At 37.6% G+C, this 24,550-nt stretch overlaps 1 protein-coding gene and 1 long non-coding RNA gene across 6 annotated transcripts in view; one reads left to right on the forward strand and one right to left on the reverse strand.

Moving 5' to 3' along the window:
* Positions 1-23,661, reverse strand: part of LOC111720368 — a 49,654-nt gene extending 25,993 nt beyond the window's left edge. For 2 of the 3 annotated variants that reach the window (XR_004231982.1, XR_004231981.1), the window contains exons 1-2: positions 23,560-23,661; positions 1,584-1,713 (exon numbers count right to left, since the gene is read on the reverse strand). This is a non-coding gene — a long non-coding RNA (uncharacterized LOC111720368). The remainder of the gene's footprint in view (positions 1-1,583; positions 1,714-23,559) is intronic. The other variant, XR_004231983.1, reaches the window with a different exon arrangement.
* The window catches only part of GTF2A1 (general transcription factor IIA subunit 1), a 44,208-nt gene continuing 41,485 nt past the window's right edge, over positions 21,828-24,550 (forward strand). The window contains exon 1 of one of the 3 annotated variants that reach the window (XM_031952425.1): positions 21,828-22,285. In XM_031952425.1, the coding sequence (XP_031808285.1) occupies positions 22,256-22,285 (30 nt within the window). In that variant the 5' untranslated portion in view covers positions 21,828-22,255. The remainder of the gene's footprint in view (positions 22,286-24,550) is intronic. The other 2 variants (XM_031952424.1, XM_031952426.1) reach the window with 2 other exon arrangements.

Here is a 24,550-nt window from a genome sequence, read left to right on the forward strand (position 1 = left end):
ATAAAAAAAGGAAACTTCAGTCATTAACTATGGTATTAATATGAAACATACTATATCAGATCTTGCCAACAATCCATAAGTATTCTTCAATGCCTTCTATGTTTTAGGGACTATGTTGAACTCTAGGGACACAAATAGTAGAGTGAGACATTTCCTATCCACACAGAGCTCACATTATTTTAGTAGACCATGTAAAGAGTTTTGAATAGAAGTCTAACTGTATGCTAATAAATGGCTATTGAGAATTCTTGGATCAGGGATTCTTAGTTTGGGATCCATTGGACCAAGAAATCTAAAGCTAGATTTTAAGGGGTCTCTGAACTGAAACAAACAAAAAAAAATACATCTTTATTTTTATTAATCTCTAACTGATAAGTAACATTTCCTTCAATTATTTAGAAAAATTGTTCTAAAAGGGAGGTTCCAAAAGATTCTATGTTGCAAAAACCCATCTTCGACCATGTTCCTGTTATCATTTGCTTTCTATAGTGTTCAGGAAGGTTCAATCAGCTCTTGACTGTGTTTGAGAAGTTCTGCAGAGGATTCATGTCACTATTATTACTAGTCCTCAGCTACTAATGTTTTCCCCTTCAAGATTTCCATGTATTGATTTGCATATGTCCTGTATGTACCCATGTGTTTAAATTTTCTCTCCCTCAATAGAATGTGAGCTCTTTGAAGTTTGGAGTTTGAAATTTCTTTTTTGTGTGTTTGTATTCCTGACACTTAAGAGTAGGGCCTACCACAATGTTGTTGTTTGGCCTTCATTCCCAAAGAGGACCATGGCATCAGGGAGGTTATGCCATGGTATGTAAGTGAATTGGGTTTAAATAAAGATTTAAATAAGATGATTGCAAGATCACCTGCCTCACTCTTCCCTCCAGAACCATCTGATTTAAGTGTTTCATACATATTGACTCATCCATTGATATAACACTATCATTAACATTATAGTTGCATATCAGAAAGTATTTTTGCATATATCACTTTTTATAACTACAATTTCCACATGACTTAACTGCTGCATATGTTAGAGATGACTAATGTAAGGTAATTGATCTTTGATCAGTCTTTTTCTCTGTCCCCAATTCAAAAAGGCTAGAATATAATAACAAAGAGTTAACATGATGTTAGGCATGTAAACAACAAGATGGGAGATTAGACTTTCTCTGGACCCCACAACTTCTCAGAACTCTCCAAAACAGATAAAGCAACTTCAACTGTCTCCTTGGTCTAATTCAGGCTTTCTTTAACCTTTTCTGGTTGTGATCTTGAAAAATTTTTACATGATGCTGGACATATAGGTATATAAAATAGGTCTATAGATAAAAAATTTACTGATAATAAATCATAATTTTACAATCCCATATTTTGTTATGAGAACCCATGTGTGATTGTAACCCATGGTTTAAGAAGCTCTGGTCTAGGACACCCAAAAGATAAAAACAAAACAAAACAAAAAACATTAACTGAAAGTCAATTATCCTAAGTTCATTCAGCACACCATTCCCACCTCCCACTATTAGCAGCAAGTTTAAACTGGCAGACCAGAAGATCTGTTACAGACTTACAATGAAACCTACCTCTGTACTCCAGTGTCCTTTCCCTCCTTCCACTGCCATGGAGATCCTAGGCCCCAGGATTGAGAAGACTGTTAGATCGTACCAGCCAATTTAGCATGACAGGTGACAGGCCTTCAGGAGCAAAAGCCTGCTGGGAATCAATTTTGTTTTTATTTTAATAGCCTTTTAGTTACAGGTTATATGTATGGGTAACTTTACAGCATTGACAATTGCCAAACCTCTTGTTCCAATTTTTCCTCTCCTTCCTCCTCCCCCCTCCCCCAGATGGCAGGATGACCAGTAGATGTTAAATATATTAAAATATAAATTAGATACACAATAAGTATACATGACCAAACCATTATTTGCTGTACAAAATGAATCGGACTCTGAAATATTGTACAATTACCCTGTGAAGCAAGTCAAAAATGCAGGTGGGCAAAAATATAGGGATTGGGAATTCAATGTAATGATTTTTCGTCATCTCCCAGAGTTCTTTCGCTGGGTGTAGCTGGTTCAGTTCATTACTGCTCCATTGGAACTGATTTGGTTCATCTCATTGCTGAGAAAGGCCAGGTCCATCAGAATTGGTCATCATATAGTATTGTTGTTGAAGTATATAATGATCTCTTGGCCCTGCTCGTTTCACTCAGCATCAGTTCAGGTAAGTCTCTCCAGGCCTTTCTGAAATCATCCTGTTGGTCATTTCTTACAGAACAATAATATTCCATAACATTCATATATTGGGTGGAGAATTTTCAGGGAGGACTCTACCACAGGTTGACTGCTCTGCTTTGGTTGCAAAGCAGTAGATCTGCAGAGAAGTTACACAAATGCCAAAAATAAAGTGTACTCCAAAAAACCCCAGAGTTTAACAAGACCTGGCTACACCCACCCAGCACCAGAAGTGACTCAGCAGGGAACACAGTACAGCTTTGCAGCCCCATTCTGCAGCATGGGGCTTTTGCCTAGGGCAGCCACACTTCTGTACAGCAGAGGGGTTCTGCCCAGGGCAGCTACACTTCTGCACAGGGGGGAGGGGCTTTGCCAGGGCAGTGGAACATCCACAGTGTGGTGCTCTTCCCAGGGCAGAAACAATTCTGCTGCAGGGCTCTTCACAGGGCACTTCTGCAACTCAGCCGCTCTTTGCAGCCTATTGGCAGGACAGCTACTGTCCATCTATCTATCTCTGTTCTGTAGAGAAAGCGGGTAACCTCCTTGCTCTGAAAGCAGACCCTAAGGGCTTTTGAAAAAATGAGTTAAAAAGCCAAGTGAACTCTAATTATTGATAGAAAGAGAGCGGATTTCCAACCCTGAAGAGACTAATAGCAGACAGTCTCCAGACAAAACTCCAAAGGGGGATGTAATCTGATTCCCATCACACAAGTCTCTCCTAGAAGAAATGACAAAAGATCTTTTTTTTTTTTTTAAATAATTATAACTTTTTATTGACAGAACCCATGCCAGGTTAATTTTTTATAACATTATCCCTTGCACTCACTTCTGTTCTGATTTTTCCCCTCCTTCCCTCCACCCCCTCCCCCAGATGGCAAGCAATCCTATACATGTTAAATAGGTCACAGTATATCCTAGATACAGTATATGTGTACAGAACCAAACAGTTCTCTTGTTGCACAGGAAGAATTGGATTCAGAAGGTAAAAATAACCCGGGAAGAAAAACAAAAATGCAAACAGTTTACATTCATTTCCCAGTGTTCTTTCTTTGGATGTAGCTGTTTCTGTCCATCATTGATCAATTGAAACTGAGTTAGATCTTCTCTTTGTCAAAGAAATCCACTTTCATCAGAATACATCCTCATACAGTATCATTGTTGAAGTGTATAATGATCTCCTGGTTCTGCTCATTTCACTTAGCATCAGTTCATGTAAGTCTCTCCAAGCCTCTCTGTATTCATTCTGCTGGTTATTTCTTACAGAACAATAATATTCCATAACATTCATATACCATGATTTACCCAACCATTCTCCAATTGATGGGCATCCATTCAGTTTCCAATTTCTAGCCACTAGCCACAAAAATTTTGGCACATATATCTCCCTTTTCCTTCTTTAGTATCTCTTTGGGGTATAAGCCCAGTAGTAACACTGCTGGATCAAAGGGTATGCACAGTTTGATAATTTCTTGGGCATAGTTCCAAATTGCTCTCCAGAATAGTTGGATTCGTTCACAACTCCACCAACAATGCATCACTGTCCCAGTTAGAAACTGGAAATTGAATGGATGCCTATCAATTGGAGAATGGCTGAATAAATTGTGGTATATGAATGTTATGGAATATTACTGTTCTATAAGAAATGACCAGCAAGAAGATTTCAGAAAGGCCTGGAGAGACTTACATGAACTAATGCTGAATGAAATGAGCAGGACCAGGATATCATTATATACTTCAACAACAATAGTATATGATGATCAGTTCTGATGAACGTGGTTCTCTTCAACAATGAGATGAATCAAATCACTTCCATTTGTTCAATAATGAATAGAACCAGCTACACCAAGCAAAAGAACTCTGGGAAATGAGTGTGAACCACTACATAGAATTTCCTATCCCTTTGTTTTTAATCCACTTGCATTTTTGATTTCCTTCTCAGGTTAATTTTACCTTATTTCAAAGTCCAATTCTTGTACAGCAGAATAACTGTATGGATATGTATACATATATTATATTTAACATATACTTTAACATATTTAACATGTATTGTTCTACCTGCCATATGGGGGAGGGGGAAGGTGGAAGGAGGGAAAAAGTTGGAACAGAAGGTTTTGCAAGGGTCAGTGCTGAAAAATTACCCATGCATATATCTTGTAAATAAAAAGCTATAATAAAAAAATTATAAAAAATAAACAAATTCTTTTTTGATTCTTTTATAAATTCTCTTTGGGCAGGGAACCATTTAACAGTACTCTTTGGAACAGAAGCTTTTTTATTTTTACTTCAGTGTCCTCCTCTGAAGATGAACCTCAATCTTCCCTGTTCCCACAGTAAGTCTCCATGGTGGGGTTCTTTCTTCTTTGCCACTTCATTTTTTTTTAATAAGAAGTATTGTAGCAAGCATCTCTAATCATGAGGTGGTGAGATGGTGTTTCTAGCTTCATTTCAGCTCTCCCCGCTGACCTAGAACCCCAAACCAAGAGTTCCCCAGCCAGTCCTATCCCACTGCCTCTCCACTCAGCAGATGCTGGTTCCTTCTCACCCAAGGCCCTGTCTCTTCAACACTGTTAGGCCTGGTGTTTCTAATCAGCTGACATTCACTCAGTCTTCCTGGACACCAATTCCAACTCCACAAACAGTCCAGAAGATGAAAGTCTCTGTGGTTCCTGCTAAAGCTCCAGTCCCATGCAGCTAGCCTGGAGGTGTTTGGACTTCACAGAGTCTTTCCTGTGAAAGACCCAACCTGGGGTCTTTCTTCAGATCTTATTGAGTTGTACCAGGAGGGCCCCTTTTCTGCCTCAAATCTTGATTTTTCACTAGTCTATGTTCGCTCTGAACTGCAAATTTATTCTATTTGTGGGGGAAAGCTTAAAACTTACCAACTTACTCTGCTATCTTCCCAGAATTTTCCACCAACTTTTAAATTTTTTAACTTATATAAAATAGTTTTGGTGATTAATGTTTTTATAATATAGTTTGAGTTACAATACTAGGTTCACTTTCTTTCCACTTTTTTTCTTGAGATTTTTAATCTTCTGTTCCTTCAGATGAATTTGTTATTGTTTTTTCAAACTCAAAAAGGTAATCTTTGCGTGGTCTGATTAGTATGGCACTGAATAAATAAATTAACTTAGGTAGTATTGTAACTATTATATTGGTACTGACCAGCTGGAGGAATTATGGGAATTGAGTGAACCACATTGACTCCATCTTGTGACTCAATTGTGGAGTTACCTCAGTTTCTTTTCTGTTCAATCATGGGTCTAATACAATTTATGCTTTGTGAGAAAACTTTATTCAATTATGGGAATTGTGAGAAATCTTCACTGAATTGTTTGAATCAATAATGAATACTCTCCCCTTCCCAACATGGAATGCTCTTAATCTTGCCTCCAGATAAAAATCAGATTACCTAATCTTGTATCCTTGGTTTACAGCCAATTGTTTACTTTTAATGCATAAAAATCTGTTTCCCCCCATATACCAGTTCCAATGCCAACCTGAGGTAGGCTTGGTTCCAATTTGTTTTGCAATTGGCATTCATTGCTTAATAAATTAATATGCTTGAAAGTTTGAACCTTTGTTTCTTCAATTATTTCAGATTTTACCAGTCACATAACCATAACCAATTAATATTTGTTCAGCTTTTAGGATCTTTACTTCTATAACAAGTGCTATGTAGTTGCATTTGTATAATTCCTGTGTGCGTCTGGATAGATTGACTCCTAAATACTTTATACATGCTATAGTTATTCTGAATAAAATTTATCTTTCTATCTCTTTTTGTTGAATTTTGTTGGTAGAAAATAGAAAGTGTGATGATTTATATAGGCTTATTTTATATTTTGCTGCTGCTGAATTTATTGTTTCAATTAATGTTTAAATGAATCCCTAGGGTTCTCTAACTGGGCCATTATATCATGGGGAAAAAACAATAATTTTTTTTTCTTCTTTGTCAATACTTACTTTTCATTTTGTTGTTATAGTTAGACTTTCATCATGTAATTTTTGTTCTTTTTGCTATTAAAATGAATTATTATATTTTAGTTTCCCAAATACTGACCCAAACTTGAATTCTTGATATAAATACAAGCTGGATATAGTGTATAATGTTTTTAATATGTTTTGCAGCTTCTTTGGTAATACTTCATTCAATATTTTCAAGTCAGTATTTATTAGGAATAGGAATTCTATAGCTCTTTTTTCCACTGTCTTTTTCTGGCTTAGGTATCAATGTTAATACTGGTATCTGTAGCTCAGGGTCTGGTTCCAAACCCAACTGCCAATTAGTGCTGGATCTCCAAAAGGTGTCTAACTAATTTTCCCATTTAGATTTAAAGACAACCCAGAGGGACTAGAAGTTTCACTAGAGAATGGGGGAAGTTTCTCTAATACTATACTTTGGTGTGTTTCCTCCAGATGGTCAGTTGTTACCAATTAGTTTTTAGAAATGGATATTAACTAAGGAGACACAGTAAGAATAGTTGGTACAAAACATTCCTCCATATTAAGGGCATACCCTCCTGAAAGTATATCTGAGTCTAGGAAAGTGGAGCTTATAGTAAGACAAAAGGTTAAGTCAACACACCTGAAAGTTTTTTTTTTGCTAGAAATCCTCCATCCTTATAAAATCCTAACAAAATGCCCTTAGATATGCTATAGTTTTGTGCTATGTCCCCTTGTAGAGTTCTAAAGCTGTCTCTTTTCAATATATTTACTTCCTCTTCATCTCCTAAAGTGATTAGCTGTTGCTGAGACACTGCTAGGACACTCATGGGAGGTGTAAGTCTTTTGGACCTTTTGAAGTTTGAAATGTCTTCCTTTGGTCAAGGGGGAGGTGGCGAAGAGAATTTCCCCCTCTCACCCCAGCTCTTCACATGGTTTCTTCTCAAAGGTTTGGCTAGAACAGCTTTCACCACTAAATTGGTCAAGCAATCTAATGCCTGGAATTTCAAACTAACTTGATATTTTATATAAAGAAGATAGGGCATGAAAGATTTTACCCAATTTCAATACATTATTTTTTCTTTCTTTTTTTTTTTTTAAAGGCAAGTTATTTCCCCAGGGCCACACAACTAGCTAGTATATGTGAATCAAATTTGTGTAGAGTGCCACAGACAGTGGGGAAACTCTCAGTGAGGTATAAGACCTTTCAGTCCAGAGGGAACCTACTGATAATGTCTGGTTTGGCTCTCATTTCCCCTTGGGGCAAATCTGCCTTCCTGAGATGTGGTGGGGAGAGAGAGGCCATGACAATGGTATTCTACTTGAGGCAGAGATATTTATAGTAAGAGCAGCATTTATATATTAATAGCAGGGTGCTTATATAGTTAGCACATGCTCAGTATGCTGTAATGATATAATGATATAATTGTACTAAGGTATTTAAGGGCTAAGAGGACTTGAAATAAACAGACTCCATCTTTGACCATTCTTGTGAGTCCCTGCCTCATCACTTCTCTATTAAGACCAAGGACTCAGGCTGGTCCCGAGAACCTCTAGAGAGCTAGTCTGGATGGTATATTTTAGTACCCCAGTATGGGGGCTCTAGAAAGCACCCTACAAATTTGAACTCCGGTCTTCCTGACTCCAGAGCCAGCAAGCTATTCACTGCACCCCCTATGTGTCCCCAGTATACTGTCTGTATCATGTTATATCATTTAATCCAAGGACTAGAAGTATTCTATGCCTTTTCAACTTAATCAAGTAGATACTTTATAGTTTAGCTTACTGTCTTTGAGTTTCTGATGAATTTCATAGAGATATTCTCATCTGACATTAATCCAATGATTAGAAGTATTCTATGCCTTTTCAACTTAATCAAGTAGGTACTTTATAGTTTAGCTTACTGTCTTTGAGTTTCTGATGAATTTTATAGAGATATTCTCATCTGACATTAATCCAATGATTAGAAGTATTCTATGCCTTTTCAACTTAATCAATAGGTACTTTAGAGTTAGTTTAGTTTACTGTCCTTCAGTTTCTGATGAATTTACTAGAGAAGTTCTCATTTATATTATTAATATTATTCCACAATTTCCCTAAATCTGTTGCTATCTTTCATTTTTGAAGAGGACCATGATATCAGGGAGATGATGCCATGACATGAAAATGAATTGGATTTAAGTGAGGGTGTGTGGTCACACCTACCTCACTTTATCCTCTAGAAGCAGGGGTCCTCAAACTACAGCCCTTGGGCCAGATGGGGCAGCTGAGGATAATTATCCCCCTCACCCAGGGCTATGAAGTTTCTTTATTTAAAGGCCCACAAAACAAAGTTTTTGTTTTTACTATAGTCCAGCCCTCCGACAGTCTGAGGGACAGTTAACTGGTCCCCTATTTAAAAAGTTTGAGGACCCCTGAGAGCCATCTGAGAATCTTCTCCCAGTTTTATTTTTCTCCCTAAATCTAGATAATCCATCAAACAATAAAGCAAGCTCTGATTTATTGTATTTGTGGATTTATAAGCCAAAGCTGACCCTGAAAATTTAAAAATTGGCTCTCAAGAGTCAGTTTGAACTAGTTCCAGCACACTTCTGCTTACAATTTTAAATCTCACTTTTTCTCTTAGTTTCTAGTTGATTGCTCATTCTATTATGTCCTACTACTTCTGTATTGACTTATTAATTTTTGTTAATCTGCTTACAGTAGCAAAGATTCTTTATTGAATACAAGAAACAATCCCAAATCAGCTTTGAAAAATGCAGTATGTTACTTTGAGAAAACTCATATGATATGATAGTCCTTTTTTTCTGAACTTTTAAGAAATGTAAAGTATTCCTCCAACTGTCAGTTCCTTATTATCTTTTTCCCCTTTACCCAAAGTGAGAGAGAGAGAAAGAGAGAGAGAGAGAAAAGAAAGCACTAGATATGGAAGGCTATAATTAGTGTAAATACTAAAGAAAGGAAGCAAAATTAAACATTAAGTTTAATTGTAGAGGTGGAGCTGAAGAATCAAAAGTTTAAGGAGTCTACATTTTTGTTGAAATGAACTGAATTAAAGTAACTTTTAATCTATATATTGTAGAACATAAAGTTTTCAAAGAACAAAGATTAGTTGGTATGATGCCTTTATCTTGAGGCCAAGAAGCTTTTGTTTTATATTTCTTGTACATATTAGTTTATAGGTGCTCTCAATAATGTCTAAATGGGTCAGTAAAATTAGCTTCATTTGAAATCAAGAAAATAGAAGCACAGGGAAAGTTGGTAATGAGTGATATCCTAACATCCATCTCCTAGAACTAGTTTAAATTATTTGTACTTCCTGGGGAAGCACACCGTTTACAAAATATGTCAATCCAAAAGTCAATAATTCAATTGATCAAGTATTTTTGAAAATCATTCTTTTAAGATTTTGCTTCTTTGATTCAACTTCAATTTCATATGATCAGAATATAAGTGAGATTAGTTTATTTCTCTCATTCAAATGAAAAACTTAAGCTAAGAAGCAAAAATAAGCTCCATTTTCCCAAAATTACCCAGTAGCCTAAAGGAGGGAGACAGACAGACAGAATCAGAAATAGACAGAAGCAGAGAGAGAGACAGATAATCTGTCTCTCTAGAAAGTTCTCCCCGAGTTAGAAAGACAGCTTGAGAGGGTAGAGAGAGAGGATACTATCAGAAAATGTCAATAAGAAAACTAAGGGCCCAGTCCTTCAATTCCACACCAAACAAAATTCCTGAGGACCAATACTATTTGGGGTTCTATTATAAACATGAATTAGTTATGGAACAGGATAAGATGTCTTATTTTTACACAAGAAAGGGAATCTTAATATAATTATAATTAGTTGAGAGGCGAAGCCATGCTGGGACTTTTGGAACAGGGTGACTGGTGAGCTATTTTACATTTTACTTCACCCAGTTAAAATTATGTGGGCTCTGCTTCTTTGATGATATATCTCAGGTGCTATTTTTTGCCACAATTACTTCAGTAACCAATATTTCACCCCTCAGGTACTTAGGATTGGAAAGATTCCAGTTACCTTTTGAAATCTCAAAAGATCTTTTATCAAAGGAAAGAAAACAAACATAAAATGGCCCAATTCCATACACAGGTTTGACTAGGTCTGTGGTTTTTAGTTGGACTGACATGATAAAGCTGGAGAGCATAGGGCTGCTAAATGGCTAGTAAATCTTAGTTGTATAAATCTGAGACACCAATTTAGCAGAAATTCTCTTAGAAATGGATGAGTGGATAGGAAGAGAATTTAGTGATATTCTAAAGAGCATGAATGAAAGAATGAAACACTTATTAAGTAAGCAAGCCCTCATTATAAAACAAAGATAGCTAAATGCCAGGGATACAAATAGAAAATTAAGATAGCTCTAGTTGGGAAGAAGTATTATTTGCTTCCTAGAAATACTATAACTTCTAATTTAAGATTTAGAAAACTGATAACAATCATGTGAGTTTAGGTTCCCTTCCTCCCCCTCAAAAAAAAAAAAAAAAAAAAAAAAAACCCATGGGGGAGAAAGTACAGTTTTGGTCACAGCTGGGAAAAGTAGAACCTATCTCCCCAGAGAAATAAAACAATGGAAAAGTTTTGAACCCTAGGGCAAATGGAAGGGGAAAAAGGGGGAATGTGATTAATTAGAATCACCATAACTTTCTTGGAGAGAATGGAATAGAGTAAACAATAAAACAGTGAGTTTAAACTAGCAGAAGTTGAAAGAAAGATTTTTTTTAAGTCTTTTTTTTTTTTTAAAGTTGTGCGGTCCAAAAACTGCTTGGTGGAATCTTCTCTTTGCAACTAACTGTATAATCTTGTTCCATCATTGATGAAATGATTGTAGTGAATAATCTCTAAGATCTCTTCTAGATTAACAGCAAAAATGACAGAAGCATGTTTTAAAACTGGATTTTAGAATTAAGTGATATTCAAATTACTTTAAATTATAGCCTTTCAGTGTGTTTAGGTAAGAAATAAAAACCTTTATGCAAATAACTTAAACTCCCTAAATCTTTCTTCATCTGTAAAATGAGAGGGTTGCTCTGATCCAGCAGTGCTACTACTAGGCTTATATCCCAAAAAGATACTAAAGAAGGGAAAGGGACCTGTATGTGCCAAAATGTTTGTGGCAGCCCTGTTTGTAGTGGCTAAAAACTGGAAAATGAATGGATGCCCATCAATTGGAGAATGGTTGGGTAAATTGTGGTATATGAATGTTATGGAATATTACTGTTCTGTAAAAAATGACCAGCAGGATGAACACAGAGAGGCTTGGAGAGACTTACATGAACTGATGCTAAGTGAAATGAGCAGAACCAGGAGATCATTATATACTTCAACAACGATATGAGGATGTATTCTGATGGAAGTGGATTTCTTTGACAAAGAGAAGATCTAACTCAGTTTCAATTGATCAATGATGGACAGAAGCTGCTACATCCAAAGAAAGAACACTGGGAAATGAATGTAAACTGTTGGCATTTTTGTTTTTCTTCCCAGATTATCTCTACCTTCTGAATCCAATTCTCCCTGTGCAACAGGAGAACTGTTTGGTTCTGCACACATATATTGTATCTAGGATATACCGAGACCTATTTAACATGTATAGGACTGCTTGCCATCTGGAGGAGGGGGTGGAAGGAGGGAGGGGAAAAATTGGAACAGAAGTGAGTGCAAGGGATAATGTTGTAAAAAATTACCCTGGCATGGGTTCTGTCAATAAAAAGTTATTAATAAAAAAAAATGAGAGGGTTGAAGTAGCTAGTCTTTTAGGTTCCTTCCTTTTAGATCTATAATCATTAGATTATAGATCTAATTTCTAGTATCTTATTTCTAAATGAAATGTCCAATGATTTCCTGGACATTTTTGATAAACTTGTGATCATTCTGATAAACATATCCAGGGGTCCATATTTTTATCTGGTATCTGATATAGAGAAAATTCTCCATCTCTCCATTTCTTGATTAGTCTTTGATCCAATTCAAGCCAGAGTGTGATAAAATGCATATCTAAGTTTTTTTTAGTATGTTACCTTTAAGAGAAAGAAGCAGGTAAGACTCTAGGAGAATTCTTCGTAATGTGAATATACAACTTTGGAAATAGGCCACCTGTCTTCTTGAGGGGAAAGAGAAGAGAAGGAAGGACTTTTAGCCAAGAATATGAACTGATTGGGATTAGACTAAGTGGTGGCAGCATTAAAAATGAAAATAGAGAGAAATGATTGAAGGAATTTTAAATAATATCCATGAAATGTTGGCAGCAAACTATATTCTCAAAACAAAAATTTCTCCAGAAGAACACCTTTAAATTGAGTATAGAATGCTTCAGGTACAATAATTTTGATTTTAAAGTAGAAGGAATAAGATCCAGTTTCTCCAAAGACATATTCAACCTGGGAATCCAAATAGCTGGAAGAAGAGGCAGAAAGGCCTGGGACTTACCCAACTGGGAGATAAAATAAAGGAGTGTCTTTGAAGAGACTGATTAAGGTTTCAAATCTATGCTAAGTTAATTGAGTAACATGAGATTTTATGCCTACACCTAACCTTTTTTACATATAATGTAGGCCTAGAGATTGCCTTCTACTGTACCAAAATGATTTGTACTTCTGAATTAACCACGCATAGTGTACAGCAGTGGAAATGAAAAAATCTTGTTCTCTGTCTTGGTCTAGGAGATCTTGGGGGGTGGGGTGGGGAGAGAGAGGTTCTTGCTCATTTCCTGAGTCATGGAAGCAGAGAGTTACTCAAGAACAAAACTGCCTTGGGAACTGGGCTTGGAAGCTCCCCTGGAGGGAACCTGTTTCATCACCCATAATAAAAATATTAAACTTTTGCTTAATTTTTCTAAGGCAAGGAGCCAAAGGGAGAAGGAAGATGGTGGTAAACCTCAGATACCAAATTCACACAGAATGGAATCCCTCAGGACAGGAATAAAGACTATTTTTTATTGTAGTTAAATTTGGTAATAAATATGATACAAGTCAGAAAATGAACATGCTTTTTGTTTTGATGACATACTAAAACTTTTCAGTAGAGTCAAAATAAAACTCAGATAACCTAATATTTTTAATTTTTACAAAGTGTTTTTATATTGATTGGTTCATTATATTTTTTCAACATTTTTGTGAAGTGTACACTCAAAGCAGAATTTCTAAATTGTAGTCCCTCAAACTTTATCTGTTTACTCTGAAATTTTTCCTGAGTTATCAAGTAGCTATGATCCTTTCTCATTTCACTCTGAACTTTCCACATCAAGTAGATTAATTATCTGGAGGGTTGTCCCAGTTCAAATGACTGTAAGCCTTGAATGGATAAATAGAATAAGATTTTCACTGATATGATAATATACCTTTTTTTTTTCTCTTACCTCCTCATTACTGTTCATATACTATCTTATGATACTCCCAGGTATGCCATTCTAAAGGACTTTCACGTTGACAAATGGCAAGTGTTAAGATCCTTATAGATCTTCCTTTCTACTGATAGCTGGAAATAGCAGTTATTCATATTCATTCTCTCTCTCTCTCTCAGGCTGAGTGTTTATTTTTGATTGTCCTATTGTGAGAATACAGAAACTACAGATCCTTTGAAATAAAAGTTAAGACAATATAAACTGAATGAGATTAGCCATGTAGAAATAAATCAGTCTAAACGATGTTTGTACATAAATTTCTGATGACTCTCCAACTAAAAACCATATTAAATTATTAAATTAGTTGGTACTAAAATTAATTATGCTCTCATAACAGAAGAAGGGTAATTTACCTGGAAACTAGGGGGAAAAAAGTTGAAAACTGTCTAATATTTGTGATTCTATTTACATAGATCTTTAAAGTTGCAAGACCTCTTACCTCTTTTGTAAATATCTCCTTTTTGAAAAGCAGAGACCCTGGGGAACTTCACATTTCTCTGCCTCATTGCTCCTAATCAGACAATACAGGAACTTTAATATCTCATCTTAATTCTCCTGGGGCATAGCCACCAACTCCCATTACAAATACACAGGTTGACAGGGCTCAAAACATGAACAAGTTTATTTACAAAGTTAAAAGAAATAAATAAAACTCATTTCAGAACTCAAAGAAAACAACAATATCCACTTGTGAGCAATCTCTCCCCCTTACCCTCCAAATATGAATAGTTCAAGTCAAAAGTTTAACACTTATGTTTTAACAACAATTTAACATTCAGACTCTGGGTCTATCAGCCTCTCATGTAGTCCACAATATTCCTGAGTGTGACCCCATTAAAATGTAATTGAGAAATATTTAATAAATAAATAAAAATACAATAAAACAGACAATATTACATTTTAAAATTAAGTCTGGCTTGAAGGGCCATATATACTAATTTTATACACTGGTTTAGATCACTTTCCAAGCTGCCCTGAGTAGGGCTCCAGCAGGGAGTCCGGAGAATTCTCTTCCCTATTGGTACTCCTTCTGTGTACTTCTTCTAGTTGCCTATACTCTATTGAAAAAGTAAGGATCATTTGCCCTAAACACCCTATTTTCTCCTTCTCTATATCTCATAACCTCCTAACATTTTCTCCTTTATTGTAGTCCGAGATAGAGGTGACCTCTCATCAAAGTCAACCTGTACATATATGAGAATTCATCAGATAACACAGGTTTACTTGTCAACTATATATGGAAAACTGCATATCCTGTGGGTATCTCAAATTCAACAAGTTGGAAACTGATCTCTTTATCTTTCCCTAAAACTCACCACTATTCTGAATTTTTTTATCTCTGTAAAGAATACCACTATATTTCCAGTCACCCAAGTTAAAAATATTAATGTCATTTTCAGCTTCTTAGTTTTCCTTACTCCACATATTCACCTCACTCTAACTACCTCCTCATCTCTCAAATTCATCTCTTCTCTACTCATATAACCACCACTGTAGTTCAGCTGTGGTCTGAATTATATAGTAATAACCTCCTATTTAGTCTTCCTGCCTCTTATCTCTCCCTTTTTACTATTGTTCAGTTTAGTTGTATCCAACTCTTTGTGAAGTTAAAAGTGTAAGCTAATTATATTAAGATTGTCATTTTTGATATGTTGGCATGGCCTTTTAATGTTATACTAATTAAATTATCAGAGATATTTTATAGAACCCCATAAAATAATAATAAAATTCATTTAGAAAAACAAAAGATTTAGAATATCAAGGGAAATGATGAGAAGAAACAAGGATGAAGGGGGAATTGCATTCTTGGACTGCAAACTATTTTATAAATATGCAGTCATCAAAATCATCTAGTTTTGGTAAAATACATATATATATATCAATGAAACAAATAAGACAAAAGAGATTCAGAAACAATAGAACTCAGTAACCTCATTGGATAATGTGGGAAACAAAAATTACCCAGGTAAAAAACATCTTTTTTGGTAAAATTTGCTAGGAAAATGGAAAGAAGTCTGGCTGAAATTAAGCTTAAACAAACATCTTATGCCATATTACACAGTACATCCTAAAGGACACATTACATTAATATCCAATATCACACTATAAAAAAATTAGAAGAGCAATATATATGTCTTCCTTAATTATGGGTAAAAGACAGTCTTAACCAAACAAGAAATAGAGCCAATTGCAAAAAATAAAATAAAGAATTTTGATTATTTCAAACTGAAAGGCCTTTGAACAGACAAAATTGAAACACCTAGGATAAGAAGGGAAGTGGTTAAGTGAGAAAAAAAATCTTTATAAGAAATTTCTCTGATAAGGATTTGACATCTAAGATATAGAAACTATAATATGCATATATAGCCATATATTTGTATAATTAATATCCATTTCCCAATGGATAAGTGATCAAAGGATGTGAATAGTTCTCAAAGGAATTGCAAAATGTTTACAATCACATGAAAGTGCTTTCCAAAACAAGAAAAAGTCAAACTGAAATGAGACTGAAATTTTATCTTATTCTCTGCAAATTGACAAAAATGCCCAAAATATGGCAATCAGTGTTGGAGGTATTGTGAAATAATAGGCACACTAATACATTATTGATGGAATTGTAAAATGGTATAATCATTTTGGAAAACAATTTTGAATTATGCAAATAAAATTACTAAAATGTTCTTATACTTTGAACCAGAAACTCCATTACTGGGCCTAAGGAAGTCATCAATAAGAAAAAAGTTCCTATATATGTCAAAATATTAATAGCAGCATTTCAATGTCTATGAATGGGGATTGGCTAAACAAACTGTGTTACATTAATGTAATGAATTATTATAATACTGACATATGAAATGAATACAGAGAAACATGGAAAGATCTATATGAACTGATAAAGTATGAAGTAAGCAGTCAAGAAAATAATATACATGGTAAGTAAAATAGTATAAATGGAAATAACAATTATACACCAAAAAAAAAAAAAAAAAAGAGTAAATGTAGCAAAATTATGAGCAAGCAGCTTGAATGAAGAGATATGAAAGGACACCTCGTAACCCATCCTTTCATAGAGGTAAGGTGGCCACAAGTATTAGATATTGCATATGTTTTCATAATTAATCAGTCATGCTGATTTTTTCCTGTCTAAAAATGCTATTTTTTACATAGAATGTCTCTCTAGGAGGAAGAAAGGGAGAGATACTTGGGATAACTACAATGTTATAAGATACAATATATCAATAAAGCCTCAAAAAAAGAGAGCTATCATTGATAACTTTGATTTTTCTGTCCTTAATGCCCACATAGCCAACAACTTCCTAATTGCTCCCTTCTCTACAGTTGTTCAGTCTTTGTTCCATACTTGTTCCAATCTCTAAAATCCATAACTCAGTATCTGTTCTCCAATTTCTAAGATAGCTTCTTTTATACAAAGTGCTTAGCATATGATCCAGTGTCTCACATAATATCTTTGATTTAAAGAGATGTTCAGACCTGATATGTACTTAGTTTTGATTGATTTGATGGAAGCTGATAGGTGGAGCAATGGATAAAACAATGGGCTTGAGGTGAGGGTCCTGAGTTTAAATAGTTTAATCACTTACAACTAGTAGGACTCTTGGCAAGGCAACAAACTTCTGTCTTATGTACTCTTCTGTAAATGGGCACAATACTTGTACCTCTCTCTCAAAGTTGTTGTGAAGAGGAAATGAGATAATTGATAAGTGCTTTCCAAATTTTTTCAAGTATTATATAAAGCTAGTTGTTATTACTATTATTATTGTAGTAGTAGTAATGGTGGTAGTGCTGGTAATGGCACTAGTGATAAAAAAGTAGTTGCACCTAGTCAAAGCATCAGAACGAAATGGGATGATCTAGATTTTACTTTCACACTATTATAATCTCTTAAAGTATGTTTAAATATATAATCAATATATGGTACTCTTACCTACAATGCTGAATATGTACTAATAAGATAATGCTTGCAGAAATAATTGATGGGTATATTTAAATATCATTTAATAGAAAAGAACTGCACTATCAATAATTTCAATTCTTTTGAAGGAAATTTAGTTGTATCTATTTAGTAGATTTTATAGCACTTTTCCAAATAGCTAAAGCATGACAAATAATTTTTAAAAATATGCTAAAAGTATCATATACAAATAGAGGATTCTATACTCAGGTATTTTGGAGTCTATAGAATTTTTTGTTTCTTCTTCAAGTTGCCTATCTTCTTTGCCCTATTCCCTTAATCACTCCAATTGTCTTGTCATGTGATCACATTGTTGTAGTAGTTGTTATTGAGAGAACCAGTGACATCATAGACATGATGTCTTGGTTTGGTCATGAACTGGATTTGAGGCAGAGCTATGGAAAGTCATCAGCCTCCCTCTCTCTTCCAGAGCCAATGGAATGTGTAAGACACAGGTCAAGACAACAGGCAAAAGTCCCCAAGAACATATATTTAGAGTCACTGAATTCAAACTCCTTATTGTGCAAATATGGAAACTGAGGCCAGAGAGATCCAATGATTTTACACACAGCTAGTAAACATTTGAGGAACAACTAGGTGGCACAGTGGATAGAGAACTGAGCTTGGAATGAGGAAAACTCATTTTCATTTTCCTAAGTTCAAATCTAGCCTCACACTCATTAGCTGTGTATAAGTCATTTAACCCTGTCTGCCTTAGTTCCTCATTTGTAAAATGAGCTGGAAGAAATGACAAACCACTCTAATATCTTTGCCAAGAAAACTCCAAATGGGGTCATGAAGTTAAGACACAATAGAAAGCAAATATTTGAGACAGGATTCAAATTTAGGTCTTTCTGAATTATCCAAAACTATGTAAAACACCTACCTATTTCTAAAAATGATCTAACCCCACTGGGATAAGAATCCAAGACACATTGTTGACTAAATGGCCTTGGATTCTAATCTTTGCTCTACTTTTGACTACTGTGACCCTAGGAAGATCACTTAATTAATCTCTTCATGATTTCATTTTCCTCACCTGCAAAATAAAGACGATTATTCTAGATATTTAAAGTACTTTCCAGTACTGTTATGATCTTAAAGTACTTTCCAGTACTGTTATGATCTTAAAGTTAACAGAAATGTTATGTTCCAAATAATTTGCTATATTGATTAACTTAGATCAAAATATAATAAAACATATTCAATGATTTTTAGATGATAGATGGAATTCATGCTTTTAGGGAGTTCTGTTTCTGTGTGGTTCAGCTTTGCTATGACCAGTTAGGTGGGTAGTGACTTAGGGAGACATTTGGACAGTGTTAAGAGTGAAGTATCTTGCTTAGTTGAGGCTGAACAAGATCTTAAATTCATAACCTTCATTTCTCCTCTTTATGAAGAGGAGATCTTTTCTTGTGAAGGTTTTCTGGAGGCAGCCTTAGTTTCAGTTACAATCAATAATTACTCCAAAATGTAGCCAGCTGGTAAAAATGCAAAGTGTTTATTTCTCCTTCCAAAATATCCCCTTTAGTTGAAGCCTAACTCTCTGCTTGAGCTCTTGCAGCTTTGTCCTTGGCTTCTGCCTCTGCTTTCTTCAGCCTCCAGTCAACACCAAGGTAGAAGATACGATGAATCACTCTTGCCTCGAAGATAGGGCTTGTAGGCTTTCTTCCAGAGTCCCCCCTGGCCCTGAGAGCTTCTTGCTTATATGCTGTGCACTGAGTACACACCCATCATTATATCACTGGGAAACCATTATGTTGTAGGATTAAATCAATGCTAAACTAGATTTAACCATTGTTTCTATCAGTTCCACTTAGTACCTTGTTTCAAGTTCTGGCCCAAAATATCTCTTTCTAAGATCAAATCAACTCCAATGGCTTAACAGTTTGTAAAGATTCCAACATTTTCTCAGTAATTTTTCCCTTTCAAATCCCACATTTTGTGATTCCCCTCCCCCCCTTTTAAGACTGTTCTTGCTGATTCATTTGAATTTGATTTCATTTCTACAAAAATGTCATTTCAGCCTTACTTAGTGCCAAATATGATCCTTTCCCCAATTCACTAGATCTAGTAATTGTATGACTCAGAATCATACATAATGATGATTTTATAACATGATATCATTGCATAACATTATGGAAAAAAATCTTAGTTGGCCGGCTTTCTGGTTATTTGCATTCTGGATCAATGGGGCCTCTGAACTTTTCAATTCAGGCTGTTGTGCTTCTACTGTAAACACTATTTCTGTCTGCATAGAGTCTAGGATTTTTACATGTCAGTGTTTTCTTAAGAAAAGGCAAATAACATAAACCCATTGATAATGAGAATACCTAGGACTAAAGTTACTACTTAAAGAATGCCAGTCCATGAGGCATATTTCCCCTCAGAACACAGATTTAAGAGTGGGAGGGGACCTTTAAATACAGTAGATTAATGAATCAGTCAATAAACATTTATTAAGTGCCAACTATGTGCCAGCTAAGCGATGGAAATACTAAGATAAAAGAGCCCTTGCTCTCAAGATCATGGTCTAATAGGGGAAGACAACATGCAAACAATCATGTGCAAGCAAGCTACGTACAGGATACATGGGAAATAATCAACAGAGAGAAAGCACTAGAATTACGGGGCATCAGGAAAGATTTCCTGTAGAAGGTAAAATTATAGCCAGGATTTGGAGAAATCCGGAGGCGAAAATGATGAGGGGTTGAATTCCAGATACGGAGAGGGAAGTGCAAAAGTCCTTGTCCGGAGGCTGAGGGTATTGTTTGAGGAATCACAGAGGCCATTGCTCCAGAATCGGAGTGTTTTAATTGAGAGTGGGAGGTTGGGGTGAGGGGCAAGACGTAAGAAGACTGGAAAAAGGGAGGGAAGGGGAGACGGGTAGTTTATGAAGAGCTCTGAATGTCAAAGCACTTATTAAGTACTCGCTATAGGGCAAGACCAGTGCTAAGTAGGTGAATTAAAAAAAAAAAAAGCTATCCCTTACCCTTGAAGAATTTACATTCTATAAAATAATGAAGACACATTGGGGAGAGGTGGCCTGGGAGATGCAATTTGGCCGACCTAGTTAATGATGTGGAGCATTTCAAGAATTGAAGTGGAAGAGGGAGGCGGGGTTGCTCACGTGGCTTCATAAATTGCTGAACTGAATTTAGTGTGTAAACCCTAGAAATGCTAAAAATCAGAATATTCTGATGCCGTCTCTTGATAATGACAGAGAACTAAAGACATTATTCCAAGACAAACTGCCAGGAGAATACTAAAATTAGATAATATGAAGCTAACATATTTCTACTAATCGGACTTAAAAGTAATGAAGGATAATAATAATAATAATCAGTTGATATGTGAAAAAAAAGAAGGGGTGGGGGAGGAGCGCTCTACGCTATCTAATTTTAAAACTATACATCCCTAAGTGAACAAAGCCCTACGCTCCCTCTCCTTTACTGGGATTGCGCGCAGCAGATATTCTCGGGACAGAACACTGCAGGCGCTTCTTCCGGGGAAGCGCGAACGTGGGGCTCCAGCCAAGCAGCAGCGGGGAGAGCGCGTACCAGGTGTCTCTCGGTTTTTGGAGTGATGACTCCGCAGATCGAAACTTGAACCAGTGACCGGCTCGGTAGGACAGAAAAAGGAGTCACATGATCAATTAATCATCGGCCTACCCCCCCCTCCCCCCCCCAAGTCCGGAGCTAACAGGGTTTCAAGTGAGCGCCGCTTCGGAAATTTCGCCCAGCCGATGCTGCGCGCTCCGAGGGACGAGAGAACCGGCGACCGGTCCTAGACTCGCAAGCTGCTTCGATTGAAGCTCCCGCCTTTCTCTGGAGCCGGTTTATCCGTTTTTTTTTTTTTTTTTTTTTTTTTTTTTTTAACTCTTATCTTACCAAAGTGAGAGACGCAAAAAGAAACTTCCGCCTGGGTCACGGCGGAGGCAAGCCACGTGACCCCGGCACGAGAGGCGATTGGGAGGGGGAGGGGGGGGCGGGAGTAAGCCGGTCAATTTCCCAGCTCCCCAGCCTCGGTTCCCTCCCCACCTTCGCACCGTGCGGAGACGTCCGCCGACCGCGAGTCATTTTGGCAGTCTCGCGCGCCCCCACGCGTGCGTGCACCCGGCCGCTCTCGCGGTGTCTCGCACCGCCTACCCACCCCCCCCCATTCTTACTCCTCCCTCTTCTACTCCGCTCCTTCCCTCCTCCCCTTTCCCTCCCCTCCCTTCCCCTCCCCTTCCTCCTGCCCCTGTCTCTCGACGGTGGTGGCTCGCGCAGCTCGTTGGCTCACTATATAAAGGAGAGAAGCGGGCGGAGAAGACGGCTGGTGGCTGCAGCCCGTGCGGCGGCGGCGATAGCGGCAGCGCGGGGGGCGGCGACCGGTGGCGGTTTCGCTCCTTTGCCCCGGGCGGGGGGCGGGGAACGCTCCCCTGGACCCCCGAAGGGTCGATTTTTTTTTTTTTAAGGGCGATTCTCGAAGATCTCAGCTCCCGGAGGATCCCCTCCCTTCACCGCCCCCCCCTTCCCCCTACTCCACCTTCGGGATTCGATTTCATTTTTCTTTTTTTCTTTTTTTTTTTTTTTAATCTCGGTGATCTGGTTACAGTCGGGGTCTTTTGTTTTTGTTTTTATTTTTTTTATTTCTTTTTTTTTTTTATTTTTTTGTTGTTGTGTTGTGTGTGGAAATGGCGAACTCGGCAAATACAAACCCCGTGGTAAGGATGTGACTCGGTGACCGGTGGCGGCCACGGCCGGAGCTGGGTGGCGGCGGGGGCGGGCGCGGGCTGGGGGCCCAGGAGCCTTAGCCGGGCTCAACTCTTTTCCCCCTACCCCACCCCCACCCTCAGCCTCTTGCTGTCGCCGCCGCCACCTCTTCCCGCCGAAGGGAAGACCTGGGCCGAGGGCGGGGGAGGGGGTTGGGGTGGAGGCAAGAATGTGGGGCTCATGGGGGGCGTAGGGTGGGGATCCCTTCCTTCTCCATGATGGAAGGCTCTCGAGAGGGGTGGGGAGAAGTGGGGGAGACGAGAGTAAGTGGAGGGCTCTCGGTGCTTTCAGGGTTTAGGGAAGGTTTCCCTCAGATTAGTCACCACTCGAGCGAAGAAGAGGCTAAAAACTTGAGAAAGGGGAGGGGACGGAGGCAGATACTCTCTCCTTCCGTCCCCTTCCCCCCCAAAAACCGCCATAAAATGGTTTTGGTGGAAGGAGAGTTGGTTTTGTTTTAAAGAGGGGGGGGCAGTTCATGGTAGAGGGAGGAGTTTAGAAAGGAGTGCGATCCTCCGGGGCAACCGAAATCTATGGCAATCTCTTTAGACTAGTGAGGCGCGAGAAGTGGCTCCGGGAGTCCCCGAAGCCCGAGCCGGCTGGAGCGGGCTCGTCCCGCCAGGCAACACTCAACTGTTTAGTTCCGATCGAGGGTAAAAAATCCGGGTCTTGGGCAAGATTAATCTCCCAGACCCCGCCCCGATCCAGTTTGCTGGGGGGTGGGGGGATGTTTTTTTGCTTATTTTGCCCCCCTCCCTTTCCTTTTTTTTTTTTTGAGCGCGAATGCCTTGGACTAGAACGAAGTATGAAGCGATCTTTGAGTTTTGTGTTTAGTTTCTTTGGTGCTGGATGGGGCCATTTTACGTTTTAAAAAGGTTGAAAAGCACTTGTCCCATCTCCTTTAGAATCGTTAAAATGGCGTAGGGGAAACAAAATCCCGTCATACCTTCGACTAGCAAGAGGAAAAGAAAATTACATTGACCCAAGGCACCCCTTTGCCTTAAATGCTGCCTTATCCTCCAATCCATTCCCGTGTCTTTTTATTTTTTTTGTTACTTGCAGTCACATAGGTTTGCAAAAAGCAGTCACATAAATAACCTTTGCAATCACCAGTGCAATGTGATCCTCGATCCACCCGACTCTCCTTTATTATAAGACTAATAACAATAAAAAATGACATCCCCCTCCCCAAATGCCGAAAACAAACCCTCTCTGCCCAGGACTGTACCGTGGAGAGTTGGCCCCCTTGTTTGCGACTCTCAGAGAGAGATCGATCCATCATGGCTGCTGCAGCTTCCCCTGCTTTTCAGTCCCTGCTCCTTGTGGTCCTCCTCCCTTTGGCTGCCCTGTTTATATAGAGCCATTGCGCTCTCTAATATAGACTCTGCCAGGATGGGAAGGTGCTTTTCAGTCCTACGTCACCGGCTCTCCATTTAAACACCAGATCAGGCTTTAAATAGTGAGAGCTGCGGAGAGCGAGGCTGGGAGGTGCATGCTCCGTAGTGAGAAACTGATTCGTGCACAGCATAGTTTTTTTTCTTTTTTTCTCCTATGGCCTCTTCTTGCACTTTTAATTTTGCAGCTCTTGAGTCCACTCTACATTGCTCATCGACCCTGGCTTTTGCTGCAGTAGCTTATTTTTCTTTCTACTTTTTAAACAGTAGGAGGCTGTTATTGATGATTTTTATGTTATTTTTTTTTTCAAAGAAGGAAAAGTAAAAGATCTAACTTCCATTTCCTTCCTAATAGCCCAAATCTTTCCAAAGTATTTGGAAGTGAAAAATAAAACATTTGTATTAACTTAATGTGGATAATACGGGACAGGCTGTATCCAGGACTTAGCATCTGATTACAGATGTCTTTAAAACTGAGGTTTTAAAAATTCACAGTTTATTTAAAAATTTTTTAGATTGTAAAACATATTTAAAAAGAGGTCCTTTAAAATCTGTTATAGATTCTAGATTCCTATAGTAAGTCTTAAATGTAATCTGCCTTCCATGCCTTTTGAAGGAAAATGGTATTTTTATTGTTAATGAAGAGGTGCTTTGGAGTATGAACACTGGATTTTTAAAAAACTTAACAGACCACAGATTAACATCCTCTTGTTACATAAACAATTTCAATTTATATTGTGTTTCTATACAGGATTCTAAATGCATAGATAACAGATTGACAGTCTTCATTAGCGTTACTCTTAAATTTACATGGACCACATAGTA

Source organism: Sarcophilus harrisii, chromosome 2, assembly GCF_902635505.1.
Source record: "Sarcophilus harrisii chromosome 2, mSarHar1.11, whole genome shotgun sequence".
Lineage (NCBI taxonomy): Eukaryota > Metazoa > Chordata > Mammalia > Dasyuromorphia > Dasyuridae > Sarcophilus > Sarcophilus harrisii.